General features: G+C 41.8%; 1 protein-coding gene across 2 annotated transcripts in view; it reads right to left on the bottom strand.

Annotated features, from left to right (window-relative positions):
* Nucleotides 1-10,110: 10,110 nt before the first annotated feature.
* Nucleotides 10,111-20,005, bottom strand: part of GALK2 (galactokinase 2) — a 209,304-nt gene continuing 199,409 nt past the window's right edge. For both annotated transcript variants that reach the window (XM_030189569.1, XM_030189568.1), the window contains exons 9-10: nt 14,823-15,024; nt 10,111-10,613 (exon numbers count right to left, since the gene is read on the bottom strand). In XM_030189569.1, coding sequence (XP_030045429.1) covers nt 10,406-10,613; nt 14,823-15,024 — 410 coding nt within the window. In that variant the 3' untranslated portion in view covers nt 10,111-10,405. The remainder of the gene's footprint in view (nt 10,614-14,822; nt 15,025-20,005) is intronic.

The raw sequence follows: 20,005 nt of genomic DNA, 5'->3' as shown, positions 1-20,005 counted from the left end.
CAGATCACCTCGTAGTCAGGAAGCCCTCAAATTAGAAGCCAAGTTCAGTATATATGAAAAATCAGTGATAAGCCACTAAATGATAACAAATTCAAATGAGAGCTCTTCGGTATCAGCAATCAGTGTCCTGGTTCTCTATCGTAACATAGTCATGAGATGAGTCAAACTATCACATGAAGATAATTTTGTTTTTCTAAGATAAGGTTATTACTCATTTTTGGACAATAATTAGTTGCATGTATGGATTGCTTGTAGCTGGTTACATATCACTGGACTATTTCTCTTGGAGTGGAGGAGTAACCTAATGGTTAGTGCAGTGGTTGGAGAACCTGGGGAACTGGGTTCAATTTTCACTGCAGCTCCTTCTGACTCTTGGTAAGTTACAAAGCAAGTACCAGTATATAATATGCAAACCACCTTGATTGTAGCCACAGAAAGGGAGTATATCAAGTCCCTTTCCCTTTAGAACTGGGTTCAATTCTCACTGCAGCTCCTTGAGACACTGGGCAAGTTACTCAACCTCCATTGCCCCAGGTACAAAACTTAGATCGTGAGCTCACTAGGGACAAAGAACATATCTGCATATAGTAATTATCAACCACCATGGTTGTACCACAGGAATGCAATATATTGAATCCATGACCCTTTCTATATTTGTAAGTACTTTTCAAATTATTTTAAGAGTTAAAACCTTTATTATTAACATAACAGTAAGACTTCATTCAACATTAATATTTCCAGAATGTAACATACGGGCCCTTTTACTAAAGTTTAGCGCTCTGTCACATGGCCCATAGATATAAAATAGGACGCACAGCATTCACTAATTCCTGTTAGCATGTGCTAAGCTTTAGTAAAAGAGCCCTATAGTATCAGATGGCAGATAAGATCATCATGGTCCATCTAGTCTGCCCAGAAAGTTAGCTAGAGTTGTACCTGCCGCTCTGTGTGGAACATGCAGGTTACCTCCTCATTAATTTGTATAGGATTGTATCTGCCGCTCTGTGGAGGTCAAACCCTTCTGTATCTGTTGTTTTGCTTTGATCCCATCCTTTTGCTTGATTGGAATTCTCTGATTTATCCCACACCTTCTTGAATTTTGTTACAGTTTTTTTTTCCTCAACCACTGGGAGGGCGTTCCAGGCATCCAGAACCCTTTCAGTGAAAAAGTATTTCCTGTTGTTGCTTTTAAGCTTACCTCCTGGCAGTTCTAAAGCTTCCCCATCTTTGAAAACATTTGTTTGCTTAGTAATGCCTTTCAACTATTTAAATACCTGCATCATATCTCCCTTTCTCTCTAGGTCTTCAAGTCTTTTCTCATATGTCTTCTGGCACAGACATCATACCATTTGGTTATTCGTACTAAATTAACACCCTTAGCTGATCAACAAACTGTTCTGAAGAGTTGCTTTTATGTTCTGATTTTAATAGAATGATGCCTCCTTTTTCAGAATTATGCTCAGTAAGGAATCTTCAATGATCCCAGAAGCTGTAGACGAAGATACGGACGAAGAGTTCCTTTAAAAAAGCGGCATCTACTATTCATTACAAACATTACTTACTAAACAGTGGTGTTATGGTAAAAAAAAAGTTACATTTTAATACATTTAGCACTGAATTTTAGAAGGCGTAGGGGATATAAACAGAAGATTTACACAAGTAAATCCAGTTATATAAATAGAGATTTTAGAAAAGGTGCTACTAATACATATATGCAGCAGCATGCAGAAATTTAAAGGAGGAGTGGTCTGAGCAATCCCTTAAAGTATACTCCATATTTTACATGGTGATATACCTCAGAAAATATGGCATTTATGGCTTCAAATCTAGGCTACAATCCCACCTTTTTGAGACTGCTTTTAAGTCCTATTCACTTGTTCAGTACCCATGTATGTTTTATCATTCCCACCTTAAGTACTATTACTACTACTTCTACTTATCATTTCTATAGTGCTACTAGACATACCCAGCACGTACTGGCTCAGGAAGTCTATTCCAGGCATATGGTATAGCAAGGTAAAAGAAAAAGGAGTCTGGAGGAGAAGGGTACAGATTTACTCAGTGAACAGGGTTCCTGGGGAGCAGTGTAGGGAGAGATAAGAGTGGAGAGGTACTGAGGAGCTGCAGAGTGAATGCACTTGTAAGTCAATAAGAGGAGTTTGAACTGTATGCAGAAACGGATAGGGAGCTAATGAAGTGACTTGAGGAGAAGGCTAATATGAGCATAGTGACATTGGCGGAATATAAGTCATGCAGCAGAATTTTGAACAGGTTGAAGGGGAGAGAGATGGCTTAGTGGGAGACTGTGAGAAGCAAGCTACATAAGAACATAAGAGTAGCCATACTGGGACAGACCAATCGTCCATCTAGCCCAATATCCTATTTCCAACAGTAGCCAAGCCAGGTCACAAGTACCTGGCAGAAACCCAAATAATAGCAACATTCCATGCTACAAATCCCAGGGTAAGCAGTTGATTCCCCATGTCTGTCTCAATAGCAGACTATGGGCGTTTCCTTCAGGAACTTGTCCAAACATTTTTTAAACCCAGATATGCTAACTAATGTTACCACATCCTCTGGCAAAGAGTGGCCTAGTGGTTAGAGTTGTGGACTTTGGTCTTGGGGAACTGGGTTTGATTCCCACTGCAGGCACAGGCAGCTCCTTGTGACTCTGGGCAAGTCACTTAACCCTCCATTGCCCCAGGTACAAATAAGTACCTAAGCCACATTGAGCCTGCCATGAGTGGGAAAGTGTGGGGTACAAATTAAAAACAAAAACTTTGTTGAGTGAAAACATATTTCCTCCTATTTGTTTTAAAAGTACTTCCATGTAACTTCCTTGAGTGTCCTCTAGTCTTTGTACTTTTTGACCGATTAAAAGAATCAATTTACTTCTATTCATTCTACACTCAGGATTTTGTCTCCCCTCATCTGTCTCTTTTCCAAGCTGAAGAGCCCTAACCTCTTTAGCCGTTCCATCCCCTTTATCATTTTGGTTGCTCTTCTCTAAACCTTCTCTAATTCCGCTATATATTTTTTGAGGTACGGCAACCAGAACTGAACGCAATACTCAATTTGTGGTCATACCATAGAGTGATACAGAGGCATTATAGAATTTTCGGTCTTATTCACCATCCCTTTCCTAATAATTCCTAACATCCTGTTTGCTTTTTTGGCTGCCACCGCACACTGAGTAGAAGATTTCTACAATGACACCCAGATCTTTTTCTTGAGTGCTGACCCCCAAGGTGGACCCTAGCATCAGGTAACTATGATTCAGATTATTCTTTTCAACGTGCATCACCTTGCATTTGTCCATATTAAATTTCATCTGCCATTTGGATGCACAGTCTCCAATTTCCTAAGGTCTTCTTGCAATATTTCACAGTCCGCACATGTTTTAACAACCTTGAATAGTTTTGTATCATCTGCAAATTTAATCAACTCACTCGTAATTCCAATTTCCTTATCATTTATAAATATGTTAAATAGCACCAGTTCCAGTAATGATCCCTGCGGCACTCCACTGTTCACCCTCCTCCATTGAGAGAAATGACCATTTAAACCTACCCTCTGTTTTCTGTCCAATAACCAATTCCTAATCCACACCAGAACACTGCCTCCTATTCCATGGCTCTTTAATTTTCTCAGGAGTCTCTCATGAGGAACTTTATCAAAAGCTTTCTGAAAATCTAGATACACTACATCAAAAGGCTCACCTTTATCCACATGTTTATTCACGCCTTCAAAGAAATTAAGCATATTGGTGAGGCAACACTTCCTTCGGCGGAACTCATGCCAACTCTGTCCCATTAAACCATATTTGTCTACGTGTTCCATAATTTTATTCTTTATAATAGTTTCTACTGTTTTGCCCGGCACTGACGTCAGGCTTACTACTACTACTATTACTACTTATCATTTTTAAAGCGCTACTAGACGTACGCAGCGCTGTACACTTACCAGTCTGTAATTTCCCAGATCACCCCTGGAACCCTTTTTAAATATCGGTGTCACATTGGCCACCCTCCAATCTTCAGGTACTATGGATTATGTTAACAACGGGTTACATATTACTAACAGCAGATCAGCAATTTCATGCTTGAGTTCTTTGAGAACCCTTGGATGTATGCCATCCAGTCCAAGTGATTTACTACTCTTTAATTTGACAATTTGGCTCAGTATATCTTCTAGGTTCAACGAGATTTCTTTCAGTACCTCCACATCATCATCCTTGAAAAACATTTCCAGTACAAGCAAATCTCATACATCTTCTTCCGTAAAGACCGAAGCAAAGAATTCATTCAGTTTCTCTGCTATGGCCTTGCCATCCATGAGCGCCCCTTTTGCTCCTTCGTGATCTAATGGTCCCATGGATTCCTTTGCCAGCTTTCTGCTTCTTTTATACCTAAAAAAGATTGTTACTTTGAGTTTTAGCCTCTGCGGCAGGTTTCTCTTCAAATTTTCTTTTAGCCTTTATTAATGGTTTGCATCTGACTTGCCAGTGCATATGTTGCTTATTTTCTTCATTTGGGTCCTTTTTCCATTCTTTGAAGGACAACCTTTTGGCTGTAATAGACTCTTTTACTTCACCTTTTAACCATGCTGGCTTTTGTTTTCTCTTCTTTCCACCTTTGCAAATAAGTGGAATGCATCTGGTCTGGGCTTCCAAGATAGTATTTTTGAATAACGTCCACACCTGATTTTGTGTCCTAACCTTAGCAGCTGATCTTTTTAGCTTCTTCTTAACCATTTTTCTCATTTCATTATAGTCGCCCTTTCAAAAATTAAATGAAGCTACAGTAGATTTCCTTTGTGGGTTCACTCAAGATAGTAGCTCAAACTTGATCATGTTATGATCACTGTTGCCCAGGGGACCTAACACCATCACCTCTCACACTATGCCCTGCATGCCACCAAGGACCATATCAAAAATGGCTCCCTTTCTCATCGGTACCTGAACCAGTTGCTCCAAGAAGCAGTCATTTATTACATCTAGAAATTTTATCTCCTTGGCACTGCCTGATGTAACATTTATCCAATCAATATTGGGGTAATTGAAATCACCCATTATTACAGTGTTGCCCAATTTGCCAGCTTTCCTAATCTCTGTAAACATTTCTTCATCCGTCTGTTCAATCCCAGCGGACAACAGTACAGCCCTACAAGAATGCTCCTTCCACACATGGAATTTCTATCCATAATGATTCCATGCTGCTATCTCAATTCCTTCTTTAACTTATAGCGCAATCTCCCCCCTCCAATTTGATCCTATTATTGCAATACAATTTGTACCCTGTTAACACAGTGTCTCCTTGATTGTCCTCTTTACATCAAGTCTCTGAGATGCCTATTATATCTACTTCATCATTTAGTCCTATATACTCTAACTCTCCCATATTATTTTTTAGGCTTCTAGCATCTGTATACAGGCACTTCAAATTGTGCTTTTTCCTTGCTTAGAAGTTGAAAGGGATAATATGCAACCTTTATCCTACTCTCTCATTAAGCACAACTGACTTACTTTCAGCATTGTTGAAGCCTCTCTACTGGGATTCCCTAAATGTCCTGTTTCAGTAGTATTCTTCATGGATACTCCATACTGAACCACATGCTCCTGGACAACTCTTGCCCCCCCCCCCCCCCCTCCCATTTCAGTTTAAAAGCTGCTTTATCTTCTTTTTAAAAGTTAACGCTTGCAGCCTGGTTCCATCCCAGTTAATGTGGAGCCCATCCTTTTGGAACAATCTCCCCCTTTCCCAAAATGTCACCTAGTTCATAACAAATCTAAATCCCTGATCCCTGCACCATCGTCTCAACTACACATTGAGACTTCGGAGCTCTGCCTGCCTTTTGGGTCCTGCAGGTGGAATGGGTTTCATTTCTGAAAATGCTACCCTGGAGAATCAGCTTTCTACCTAAGAGCCTAAATTTGGCTTCCAGTACCTCCCTCCCACATTTTCCTTTGTCATTGGTACCCACATGTACCAAGACAGCAGGCTCCTCCCCAGCACTGTCTAAGATTCTGTCTAGGTAATGCATGAGGTCTGCCACTTTCGCACCAGGCAGAAAAGTGACCAGGCGATCCTCACATCTACCACCCACCCAGCTATCTATATGCCTAATGATCAAATCACCAACTACAACAGCTGTCCTATCCCTTCCCACCTGGGCAGAAGTTCTTGGAGACATATCCTCGGTTCGAGAGGTGGGCAGGTCCTGGCTACAGGAGTGCTTCCTACTTCACCAGAGCAATGTTCTCCTTCTAGGAGACCTCCCTCCTTCAAGGTAGCACAGGGGCTACCAGACTGGAGGTAGAACTTTCTAAAACGTCCCTGTAGGTCTCCTCTATATACCTCTCTGTCTTCCTCAGCTCCACCAAGTCTGCTACTCTAGCCTGAAGAGAACATATCCATTCTCTGAGAGCTAGGAGCGTTTTGCATCGGGCACACGCATACAACCGCTCACCAACTGGGAGATAGTCATACATATGACACTCAATGCAAAAGACTGAATAGCACCCCTCTCACTGCTGGACTGCTGTCTCCATCTTAGTATTGTTGAGATTTTCAATAATTTAAAACTTGCTAAGGTATTAAAGATATTAGTCTAATATAAAAAAGTCTTTAGCTTATATGGCATATTGTGTGATTTATTTAGTGATTTCTTCTTAGAAGTTAATGAAATGTAATTAAAACTCTGAAAGAGCACTCCTCCCTTGTTATCCTAATTAGAATAACTGACTATAGTTGTGCTGGGGGTGGGTGGGAGTTGGGGAGGATGGGTGAGATTGAAGACTAAAGTAAGTCCTGCTGTGCCTTCTAGAGGCTATCTATTAATGTTGTAGGTTGTGCAAAAAGTTCAAATTAACTCAGTAATCAGATAGCCCTTAATAACCTTTGCAAATATTCTACTTTCTCACACCTTAATTAACACCTAATCAAATCAGTAGCAGTGCTACCTCTCCAGTAGCCAAAGAACAGAAAATAACTGTCTTTTAGAACAAAATTTGAGCCTTGCTACTATCCTTTTTAATGTTCTTTGGCTGTTAAGTTGCAATAGTCTAAGCAAGAGATGATAAGAGTGTGGATAAGGGTTTTGGTACTGTGCTCAGAAAAGAAAGGACAAATTTTGGTGATATTATAGAGAAAGAAACAACAGGTTTTAGCAGTCAGTTAGATATGTGCAGAGAAAGAGAGACAGGAATCAAAGATAACCCCAAGGTTATGACCTTATGTTATCCACAGAGATAGAGAATGGGGTGGGTTTAGGGGGAAATAAAAGTTCAGTCTTGGTCATGTTTAGTTTCAGATGGTGATGAGACATCCAGGCAGCAATGTCAGACAGGCAGGCGGATACTTGGGCCTGGATTCCTGTTGAAATTTCTGGTGTGAAGAGACAGATCTAGGAGTCATCAGCATAAAGGTGATACTGAAAACCATGAAAACTTATTTGTCCTGTTGTCTGTCTTGATTAGAGTGTAAGCTCTATTAAGCAGCAACTGTCTCTTACATGTTCAGTGTACAGCACGTCTAGTAGCGCTACAAGAAATGATAAGTACTAATAGTAGTAGTCTTTGGGATTCCGGAATCTTGCTGCTCTTTGTCCTTATCCCTTATTTGTCCTGTTTATCTTGATTAGATTGTAAGCTCTGTCGAACAGGGACTGTCTCTTACACGTTCAGTGTACAATGCTGCGAACATCTAGTAGCGCTATAGAAATGAAAAGTAGTAGTAGTAGTTCGAGCTATGCAGAACCCCCAGCTATCTTTGTGTTTGTTCTGGGGTTTGGATGAGTGCTAGAGGTAGGGAATTGCTCTCCATTTGCAACTTAATCAGCTCCCTGTGGATATGCAACTATAACAAATCTGCCACTTATATGTGTAAATCAGAGCTTCTTAACCCAGTCATTGAGGCACACCTAGTCCCATCAGGTTTTCAGGATATCCACAATGAATATACATGAGATAGATTTACATACGAAGGAGGCAATGCATGCAACTCTATCTCATTCATATTCATTGTAGATATCCTGAAAACCTGTTGGGACTAGTATGCCTCAAGGATTGGGTTGAGAAGCATTGGTGTAAGCTATGTCACTTATACATATAAGTAGCAAAATTGCTTCTTATATATGATGCTTTTTTACCCTAGTGATGCTACTCTTTTTTTTGAACATCTTAATTCTTGAAATTGTTTCTTCTGTTGTTTCTCAGACCTGTTATATATATTTCTTAAGCAGCACTATGGGTATTTTACAAAAAGCTACATGCTCACCAAGCTTTTTATAAAATACTAGTGTGATTTTGAGTGCACAGAGCTCAATACCTGTTTTTCAAACTAGACACCCACCCTACCACTTGCACCTCCTATTTTAGTGCCTACATTTTCAGACCAAAACAATGCTTAGACTTTTGAAAATACAAAAAGCGCATGAATTGCTTCAATCCCATCTCTCCTTCCTCCCCGAGAAACATGCTTGCTAAGTGCAAGTAAAGATTCTCATATTGTGGAACAAATTGCCTATTGTAACCCGCACACCGGGAAGGCAATTTTTATATAGGACTAAATTCGATATACAGTGCTGAAAAAATAAGCACTAAAGCACTATTCTATATGCCCTGAGTTGGGCACTGTTTATAGAATAGCATCTAGCACCAGGAGCCGCACCTAACTTTTAGGCCTGAGAATTTACACCAACTGAAACCTGGTGTAAATCCCTGCACCTAAATTAGGCGCAGATCAAGTGAATTCCTTAACAGTGCAAACAAATTCTTGAAATGACCATGCCCCTCCCATGGCCATGCCCCCTTTCCAGATCTGCACACTAGAATTTACATGCACATCTTTATAGAATACACCTAGCAAGATGCGCACGTAAATTCTAATTGTTGCCAATTAGTGTTGATAATTGATTATTAGCAACCAATTATCAGCTCTAATTGCTTCGTTATTCATTAAATTGCACGTGGAAATTGGGCACATGCCCAATTTCCCATACACAGTTTTGAGCACCAGATATAGCATCTGGCAGATAGCCCATTTCTGCAGGTAGTACATTGTTTTATCCAATGGAATTACTTTGAATATTGCCCTCTTATTATTATTATTATTGTAGTTGAACCTTCCACTCTGCAAAACAGCACACTCTGAAGAGGAGTCTAAAGGGAAATTTGGCACGTGAAAACATTTTTACTTTGACTTGGGGCTCTTTTACTAAAGGGCATTAAGCCCTTAATGCACATTTAGCACACACAAAGGCTTCTGCAGATATACATTAAAGTCTTTTGCAGTATTTTGCTGATTTGTATGCACTAACTTGCATGTTACTGATTTTTAAACAAATATTTTTGGGACGGAGCATGTCATGGATGGAGAGGGGGCATGGAAGCGTTAACCTGAGAGTGCATTATAATTACCACACACTAATGGGTTAACGTGGGAGCACTTGGGGCAAATAACAAAAATGAAAAAGCCCTAAATAGATGCCACAGTAAATCTGGGCATAGCATGAGGTAAAATTTCATATTACTAGACATTAAACCCAGATTTTGCCACACTTTAGTAAAAGGGCCCCTTAAATTTAAGTTTTAAAAGAGAATTAAAATTGAAATTCCAATTGCATAATGGATTTTGGCACCTACTAAACGTGAAGGTCAAAATACTGCACTAATTCCCACTCCCTCATAGCAGCTTCTTCCTTACTTGCCAGGGTGATCCACAGAATGTATATGGCTTCAAAATGCACATAACTGTTGGTTTGATTTATTGTCAGGTAATTGGAGATTTGCTGAGGAGCAGAAGAAGACAGGAATGTGGATTTTCTGAGTCTAGTTACTTGGTTAACTAGCCAAGATCAACATTTTTATCCTTACTTATCTGTTTTCAACAATTAGAATAGAAGAAATATTTCATTTCCTATTGCCTTCCTGGCTTCCCATTCACTCCAGAACTCATTTCAGCAGCCAGAAGGAGGATGGCTATAAGGGATTAAAATGTTATTCCTCTCATAATTATAAATCTGAAGTAGCTTAGATTGTTACATAACTGAAGAAGTATGTACTATTCAAGACAAGAAATGAAAAAATGTCTTATTTAAGAAGTATCTCTGTTTTATTTGTTTCCATGTAATATTACATTTCAACGTTTAACTCAATAAATGTTAGTACATTTTAGTGAGTTGTATACTGCTAGAAAGCTGAAGGTTTTCACTGATACAGTAAAGATGTTTTTCAAAATGGAAAAATATACAAGACAACCATTTCAACTGTTTCTTTAGTTATGCAGCTTGATAAGTGTAACTACTTATTATAGTATAAACCAGAAAAGAGATTATTTACTGTGGCAAAGGAAGTCCTGCCAGTTCTTCAAAGCCTTGCATAGTTTCTTTTCAGTTTTTACATTTTTTAAATCTCAAGAAAAACCATAGCTCCGCCTCCGGGCTTGGTGGCAAACAGGCTTCTATTTTGCAGGCTCAGCCTATGGTCATCAGTTTTATAATAGGCATCTCGCACGCTGGCGAGGAAGCTGGCCAGCTTGTCAGCAGGGACTAATGAGACGGTGCAGCCTCCCCATCCTGCTCCAGTCAGCCTTGAGCCGATAGCTCCAGATTTCCTGAGAGAAAACCAAAAGAATCATTTTACAAAGCACACTTAAACCAAAACTTTTTTACTAGGTACCAAAAGATATAAAATGCTGTGCATATTGAGACCTACCGCTAAACTGTGTTATGGTTTTGCAACTGACTTGCATCAACAGTGCAAAACTTCAATGTCAATTATTGGAGGTGTTTCTAGCACTTTGGAAAAGGCAGTTATGCAGCTAACAAGGAGTGATATTCAGTGCCAGTGCCACATAAATAGTGTTGTAAGTTTGCCCAGTTAGCTATGCAGGTACGACACTGAATACTGGCCATACCTGATAACTTCCAGACACCACCAAAAACCCAGACAGGGCTCAGTACTGGATATCTGGGTCTAATTTAATTGGTGGAGGTCAGTGTTTAAAAAAATGCAGTCACTGGCTGAATACTAACACCATAGTTTTTTTTTATTTATTTTAAGGGCCCCTTTTTACAAAGGCATGCTAAAAATAAGCTTGCGCTAAACACTAGAGATGCCCAGATATTCCTATGGGTGTCTCTAGCGTTTAGGGCTTGATTCTATATATGGTGCCTAAAATTAATAGGCAACTACTCCTAAGCGTATTCTATTTATAACAATGCGTGTAGATTTTGGAATGCCCATGAAACTCCCATTTCCACACCCCTAGGTACACCCCTGTTTGCCTGTGCGCATTAGAATTTAGGCGCAGTACATTACAGAATACACTTAGCAATGCACACACATAAATTCTAATTTTTGCCAAATAGTGCTCATTATTGCTTGTAAAGAGCTGTTGACAAAACTTATCAGCTTGTTAAAACAATTAGGGCCCTTTTTACTAAGCCTTGCGGTAGGTGCACTAACATTTTTAGCAGTGCTAGAAATTAGCGCGCATTAACACTAGAGATGCCCATAGGAATATATGGGTGTCTCTAGCATAAGCGCGTGCTAAATTTTAGCACACCTTAGTAAACAGGGCCCTTAATCTACATGCGTAGTTATAGATTACACCTAGATTTACATGTGGAACCACGTGGAACTCTAGGCATGCTATATAGAATCCGGGGTCTAGCGTGTGCTAAAAACACTAGCGTGCCTTTGTAAAAGACCCCCCTAAGGGTCTCTTTAGGATACAATCACTTGTATTTACAGTTTACAAACATTTTCTATTTAAAGGAAATTTTGCAGGCCTATGTCTTTTTCGTCCTTTGCTTGTGGAATGCAATTTTCAAAGCAATCTAGCTATATTAAAAAGAATTAACACTCTCATGTTGCATTGTGTGAAAACATAAAAGCTTGCATATTTTTAGTTGGATTATAAGGAGAAATACCTGGGGCTATGTTTAGGGCAAGAAAGGAAAATAGTATCTGTGTATGACATTATAAAGCACAGGTTCCCTTTTATCCATTTTGACCACCTGCAAGTAAAACCAAATGCACAGTGTACAGGTGCTTTCAGCACTTTGTGCACTAAAATCAAGCACTGTCTTTGAAACTGTTTAGGCTACTTAATGATTGCTTCCGCTAAGGGAAATTTTGTAAAACCCTGCAGTCAAATAAACGCTAATCCAATTTTCAAAGGGAAAGTATGTGGATACACATTTATTTCTGCTATTTAATGCACACTTTTGAAAATCCTAACATGGGCATATAAATCCATGCCCCACTGTAACTCCACTCCCAGGAACACATCTGCTTACCAAAAGTAATAATATCCATAAAATGGCTTTATATCCACATATAATCCAGACTATTTTATAACAAGCCATTTTTGTATCATAGACACACTTTTATTGACATAAATGGATGGATCTTAAAAGTTTCTATGTGTGTACACTTCAAAATTTGAATTTCTGGGATATAAAACCTCTTCTAGTGCATCTTTGCAATCAAAAGATGTATAAAATAAAACAAACATTAAATCATGAATAAAAAACAAAGGGCTTGATACTCAGCCTGTGGTAGTAAGCAGCTTGGAAGTTGCTCACAGCCGTGGGCTCAATTAACCCTGGATATTCAATCTTGGGGCATGTCAGAATATCTGGGCAGCAACCCAGAAGCTAACCAAGCACTGGCTGATATTCAGACCAGCGCCTGGTTAACTCAGCAGATAATTTTACGTTAGCAAGCTGAGACCCGGGGGAACTCAGAGCAAATCCCGCTGTGGCTCCCTGTGATCTTGGCAAATCACTTAACCCCCCATTGCATGAGGTACAGACTCAGATTGTGAGCTCCTTCAGGGACATAAAAAATACCTATGCACACTGCTTCAATAGCTTTTGGGCTTGCAAGCCGTAAACAAGATTTTTTTTTTTTTTAAAGGAAAGATATGTGCCTGGGCCCACCAAACGGCCTGCTGTTCCTGGAACCACTCCCTCTCTCCAATCCTGGAAAAACTTCTCCTTCCCTCCACCTTCTCCCCTCAAACAGAAATCACTCCCTTTCTTCCTGCCTCCCAAACTTGGAACTATGTCCCTTCTCCTCAGCCCTGTATCCTCCAAACCTAGAATACCTTCTCTTTCTTCTACCCTCACCCTCCATATCTGTAATCACTCCTTTTCTCCTCTATACCTTCTTACCCCAAATCTATAATTACTCCCCTTCTCCTTTACCTAGAATCACTCCCCTTCTCCACCCCTTCCCCACAGACCTAGAATCACTTCACTTCTCCAGTCCCAGACCCAGAATCAATCCTCTTCATCTCTGCCCCCCCCCCCCCCAGAGCTAGAATAACCTCTCTTTCATCTCTAATCTCTCCCCTAGAATCACTCCCCTTCTCCTCCACCCCCAAACTGTGAATCACGAAAAAAGTATAGTATGTGTGATATGTGCCAGGCCAAGAATTATACAGGAAAAGGATAAAGCCAATGTACACTAAGAAAACCGTGCCAGCAGATCTTATTACCTTTGGCCTTTCATGGCACTAAAAGATTTTAAAAAATCATTTTCAAGGGTAAAATGGTGCTTTACTTGAGGGAATGGGTTTTTACAAAATTCCCTGCCTGTATACTGCCTCAGTGGTGTATCCAGAGAGTGAATTTTGGGTGAGCAACTAAATTTTATCTCCATCTCCACCCCTCAAACTTGAGGTGCTCCCCCCCCCACCCCAAACTCAACTTTTAAAAGAAATTATAAGTACCTGAGCTGACAGAGATCTCCAAGCCCCGCCAGCTGAAGATCTCCCCAAAGGTACCAGAAATACCCGTGCTCATCTCAGCAGCCAGAGGCTCCTTCCTAAGCTGCTGGTGTCAGCACCCCAGCACACACTGAGTTTCTGCGCATGTGGAAAAACAGCACATGCAGTGTACCGGTGCTGATGGCTCAGGAAGCCGCTGTCGACTGCTGAGGTGAGCACAGGTATTTCCGGGTGCCTTCAAGAAGATCTTTAGCTGACGGGGCTTGGGGGATCCCCAGCAGCTACCACAGCAGTGTGCTGTTGTTGGGTGGGCAAGTGCCCACCAAAGGCCACCTGTGGCTATGCCACTGTGAACTGCCTGCATGTGTTTTAAGTGTACCAGGACTGAGTGTGGTCTTAGGAACAGGCTTAGGGAGGCATTTGCATTTTTGTGCATACCTTTGAAAATTTGTGAGTGGTAAAGAGCTGATGTAAGCACATAAATTTCCATGGGGTAATTTTTGAAATGGAAGTGTGCACATACTTCCACTTTGAAAAGTCGGCAAAGCCTGCATGGAAAAATGTATGCATGTACATACTAAACATTTTAATCAGTTCTCATTCTACAGAATACACAGTTGCACCCCTTCGTCTGTGAATATAACAGGACCTTCTGAAAGGTGAGCTCCTGAAAAAATGCTAGCACAGCACGAATTGTACATTACCATCACTAAGCAGAACTGCTACAAATGTAGGAAATATCTTTGAAAAAAAGTCTTTTGAGCCTCATAAAATTACAATTACATCAAAAGAAACTGCAGAAATTGTTCTTTCAATGTAATGAGTCAACGCAGACCTACAGCACCATTAACTGCATCCCATGATTTATAGGATACAGTCTGTAAACAATACTCTAATGCCAGTAGGAAAACATCAGACATCTTACCACATTTTTCCTTCTTAAGCAACTCATTTGCTAGAAAAAGTTGGGAACATATTTTCTCTCTCTCGTTTAAATCTAGGGTGGCAAATGATATCATGGTTTGTGTCATTGACTCAAACCATATCCCAAGAGTATTTCTTTATTTTGGTGTCACAACTTACAGACAGATGTCCACCAGCTGATCCAGCTCAAGACAGCTGCATTCGTACATGTCCCTGCAGCTCATGTGACTCTGGTTCATGAGGTCTCCCAGCAGCTGGATAGCATCTGCAGGTGCTTCATCACATACCTTCTTGAAACGGAGAACTCTTGCAGCTTCACTGTACACATGCTCAGCTCGCTGGTACAGCTTAAAACTGCAAACTAACGTAAATTAAAGTACTGGTAAGAGAAGTTAGACGTACTGTATTTCATTACAAATGTAAGACATGTCTTGCTCGCTCAGACAGTGAATCTGGGCCACTTGCAGATCATCATGGGAAGTTCAGTTCTCTATGACTCCCTCCCAGAGGTAACAGAGTTGCCCAAGTCTTTCTGGCAAATAGACTGACCTCCTGAAACTCATCTAAACCTTTTAAATTTTTTAGGCTTGCTTTTCTGAAGAAGGCTGTGAACACTGTAAGGCTATTCTACATACTGTTTTGTTAATTGTTTAGGGCTGCATTTTAATTAAAATTAATTGTGCGATTAAAGGTATGTTATTTATTTATTTTCCCACTGCAGCTCCTTGTGACTCTGGGCAATAGAGGGTTAAGTGACTTGCCCAGAGTCACAAGAAGCTGCATTGGGGTGGGGGAATAACATACCTTTAATCGCATGATTAATCACAATTAAAATTTTAATCGAAATACAGCCTTAATTTTTTTTAACCAAGCTGAATTAAGAACCTTGATCGCATCCCACCAACATATTCTACACTTTAATTGTACATGGACTGAAAACCTGCTTTCTAAGTCTGTTCTAAATCTGCTACTAGTTAGTTTCATAGAGCATTCCTTTGTACTAGAATTATTTGAAAGTGTAAATAACAGTTTCTATTAGTCAAACAGACCACTCATTATTTTATAAACCTATATCTCCTCTCCTTTCCAAGCTGAAGCCTTTATGAATTCTCTAGTTTTGCTGTGTCTTTTCAGAAATGGGGCAGCCGAAACTGCACACAATACTTGAATGTGGTCATTCCATGGATTCAGACAAAACCAATATGAATGATATCCTCAAGTTTTATTCTTCCTGCATAACTGTTAACATTCTATTTGCTTTTTTGACTGCTGCTTCACACCGAGCTGAGGATTTTAATGTATTGTCCACAGTGATTCAAAGGTCCTTTTCACAGGCAGTGGTGAGTACTTTAAGGGTAATTTTACAACCAGTTCTGCAGTACACAGACTACTGGATCAACATGCTATAAAACATCTTTGTACATTTTCCAAGGTTACTGTTTCTGTGTTTAAATGGTTTAAAAACTGTAGGCCTGATATTCAAAGGATTTATGCTCCTAACTCTGGAGCCTTTTTACTAAGTTGCATTAAGCAGCTAACATGGCATTATCAGCCCAGCAGGGGCGTAGCCAGACTTCGGCAGGAGGGGGGTCCAGAGCCCGAGGTGAAGGGGCACATTTTAGCCCCCCCCCCCAACGCTGGTGACCCCCCGCCATTGCCAACCCCCTCCTGCCGCCGCCACCAACAACAACTTTGATCCCCCCCGCCGCCGACCCTCTCAACCCCCCTCCCGCTGCCAACCCTCCCCCGCCACCGCCATCACCTACCTTTGCTGGCGGTGGACCCCAACCCCCACCAACCGAGGTCCTCTTCTTCCGGCGCAAGGCTTCGTTCTGTTTCTGTGAGTCTGACGTCCTGCATGTTGTACGTGCAGGACGTCAGACTCACAGAAACAGAATGAAGCCTTGCGCCAGAAGAAGAGGGCCTCGGCTGGCGTCCCCCGCCAGCAAAGGTAGGCGATGGCAGCAGCAGGGAGGGTTGGCGGCGGGAGGGAGGGTCGTCAGTAGGGGGGTCCAGGGCCAAATCTACAGGGGCCCAGGCCCCCACGTAGCTATGCCACTGCAGCCCAGTAGACAATAGTGACAGCTCATGCAACTGTGTACAGCAGTGTTTTTAATTTTTGTTACATTTGTATCCCGTGCTTTCCCACTCATGGCAGGCTCAATGCGGCAGGCAATGGAGGGTTAAGTGACTTGCCCAGAGTCACAAGGAGCTGCCTGTGCCGGGAATTGAACTCAGTTCCTCAGGACCAAAGTCCACCACCCTAACCACTAGGCCACTCCTCCACTCCTAAGTTTCCCAAGTCCAGTCTTGGAGTACCCTTGCCAGTCAAGTTTTCCACAATGAACATCCATGAAATAGATTTGCATATAATGGAGGCAGTGTATGCAAATCAAATTCATGCATATTCATTATGGATATCCTGAAAACCTGACTGGCAAGGGGTAGTCCAAGACTGGACTTGGGAAACACTGGTCTACAGTGCTAAAACAGGGACCTGTGCATTAAAAATGCCATATTAGCTGCCTAACGTAGGAGTGGGCCGAGTATGAGCGTGGCAGGAGTGGGAGGAGGTGTGGCCTGCTGTGACAGTTAGTGCAGAGGTCTTTAAATAATGTGTGTAACTTGTTTAGTGTGTACATGTAAGGGGGACATTCTCATGGGTGCGACCAACGTTTACACATTACACAACTGCATTTGATTGGTGACAGAGAAGAAGCTGGAAACTACAGATCAGTAAGCCTCATTTCGGTTATTGGAAAAGCAATGGAAGCGATGCTGAAGGAAAGGAAAGGATAGTGAATTTCCTGGAATCTAATAGGTTACAAGATCCGAGACAACATGGTGTTACCAAAGGTAAATCGTACCAAACGAATTTGATTGAATTCTTGTACTGGGTGACCATAGAATTGGATCAAGGATGTGCACTAAATGTAATCAACTTAAATTTCAGCAAAGCCTTTGACACAGTTCCTCATAGGAGGCTCTTGAATAAACTTGACAGGCTAAAGTTAGGTCTCAAAGTGGTGTATTGGATTAGGAACTGGTTGACAGACAGACGACAGAGAGTGGTGGTTAATGAAATTCAATCGGAGAAAGGAAAGGTGAGTAGTGCAGTGCCTCAAGGATCGGTGCTGGGGCCAATTTTGTTCAATATATTTTTGAGCGACATTCCTGAAGGGTTAGAAGGTAAGGTTTGCCTTTTAGTAGATGACAGCAAGATTTTGTAACAGCGTAAACACCCCGGAGGTAGTGGAAAACATGAAAAAGGATCTGCAAAAGTTAGAAGAATGGTCTAATATTTGGCAATTAAAATTCAATGCAAAGAAGTGCAGAGTGATGCACTTAGGGAGTAGAAATTCAAGGGAATCTGTAAGACGCCGAGCGGGGTTTGGGCTTGACTGGGAAAATAATACAGCCAGACAGATGGTATTATTTACAGAATAGACAGTCCTGGTCCTGTTACCTCACAGGGCTGGGTTGTAGCAAGGATAACCCACTACAGTTCAACAATCCAACTTATTCCTATTTATATTCATGTACTCTCAGGCTTTATTCTTTCCAGAGCTTGAGACACCCAGCGGTTCAGCAAGCCGCCTTAAGCCAGCCTCAGCAGCGGTTCCAACTCATTCCGTGGTTATGGGGTTGTCACGCCCAAACACAGTCTCTTCTTTACTTCTACTCCTTGGGTTGGGTTTGCTTTCAGCCTGACCTTCAACACCTTTACAAAGTTCCAATAAGCAGTAGCAATCTCTCCACTACTCATGCTTAGCAAACAGTACTTGTAATGTCCCAGTAATTTTTACAGCGATCACATGCCCTTATGACTTGCTCCAGCTATACACCATCACTTATTCTCAGGGCTTACCTCAGCCAGCTCACAATGACTCAAATCCAGTCAATCAATCATACTCTGGTTTCCTGCACTTCTCTACCAAGCACCTCACTTGGCTAGGTCTCTGTATCGGGACCTTGCTCCTCCAGCTATCTCTCCTCCTGGCGCCTCTCTCCTCTTGCTCTGTTCTAAGGCTTTTAACTTCCTGCATTCTGAAGCCACTCCCTCCTGGCAGGTAGCCTCACTTTCCCATAATACATTGGATCCTGCCATAATAGTTCTGCAGTTCAGTCAGAGACACAATAGGTCCAACACCCCCTGCTGTAAGATGGCTGAACTGCCACTCCTCGCCAGGAATAGCACCAGGGACTCCTGCACCAACTCCTTCACTGCCTCACGGAGCCATATGTGTTAAGCGATGAGAGGCTGATATGAACAGACAGGGAGAGGGACCTTGGGGTGATAGTATCTGAGGATCTGAAGGCGATGAAACTGTGTGACAAGGTGGTGGCCATAGCCAGAAGGATGCTAGGATGTATAGAGAGAGGTGTAACCAGCAGAAGAAAGGCGTCCCTTTACCTGGTCCAGTTTTTCTTATGACCAAGGCACAAAAAGGTGCCTGAACTGACCAGATGACCACAGGAGAGAATCGGGGATGACCTCCCCTTACTCCCCCAGTGGTCACTAACCCCTCCCACCCTCAAAAAACAACTTTAAAAATATGTCGTGCCAGCCTCTATGTCAGCCTCAAATGTCATACTCAGGACCATCGCAGCAGTATGCAGGTCCTGGAGCAGTTTTAGTGGGTGTAGTGCACTTCAGGCAGGCGGACCCAGGCCCATCCCCCCTCCTGTTACATTTGTGGTAGTAAATGAGAGCCCTGCAAAACCCACCAGAAACCCACTGTACCCACATCTAGGTGCCCCCTTCACCCGTAAGGGCTATGGTAGTGGTGTACAGTTGTGGGTAGTAGGTTTGGGGGGGGGGGGGGTTGTCAGTACACAAGGTAAGGAAGCTATGTACCTGGGAGCATTTTCTGAAGTCCACTGCAGTGCCCCCTAGGGTGCCTGGCTGGTGTCCTGGCATGTGAGGGGGACCAGTGCACTACGAATGCTGGTCCTCCCACGACCAAAGGGCTTGCATTTGGTCATTTCTGAGATGGGCATCCTTAGTTTCCATTATCGCCAAAAATCAGAAACGACCAAGTCTAGGGACGACTATCTCTAAGGTCAACCTAAATTTACAGATTTGGGCGTCCCCGACCGTATTATCGAACCGAAAGATGGACACCTATCTTGTTTCGATAATACAGGTTTCCCCGCCCCTTCGCCAGGATGTTTTGCGAGGATGTCCTCAGTAAAACTTGGGCATCCCTTTCGATTATGCCCCTCTATGTATGTAATCTACACCCATAGTTCATGATTCCACCTGACTCTGCCCAAACTCCTCCTAATATTGCCTCAAAGTGCATAATTCACACCTGAGATAATTTTATAAGAGGCACTTT

This window comes from Microcaecilia unicolor, chromosome 1, assembly GCF_901765095.1.
Source record: "Microcaecilia unicolor chromosome 1, aMicUni1.1, whole genome shotgun sequence".
Lineage (NCBI taxonomy): Eukaryota > Metazoa > Chordata > Amphibia > Gymnophiona > Siphonopidae > Microcaecilia > Microcaecilia unicolor.
Note: the sequence above shows the minus strand (reverse complement) of the source record. Positions and strands in the feature narration are given on the sequence as shown.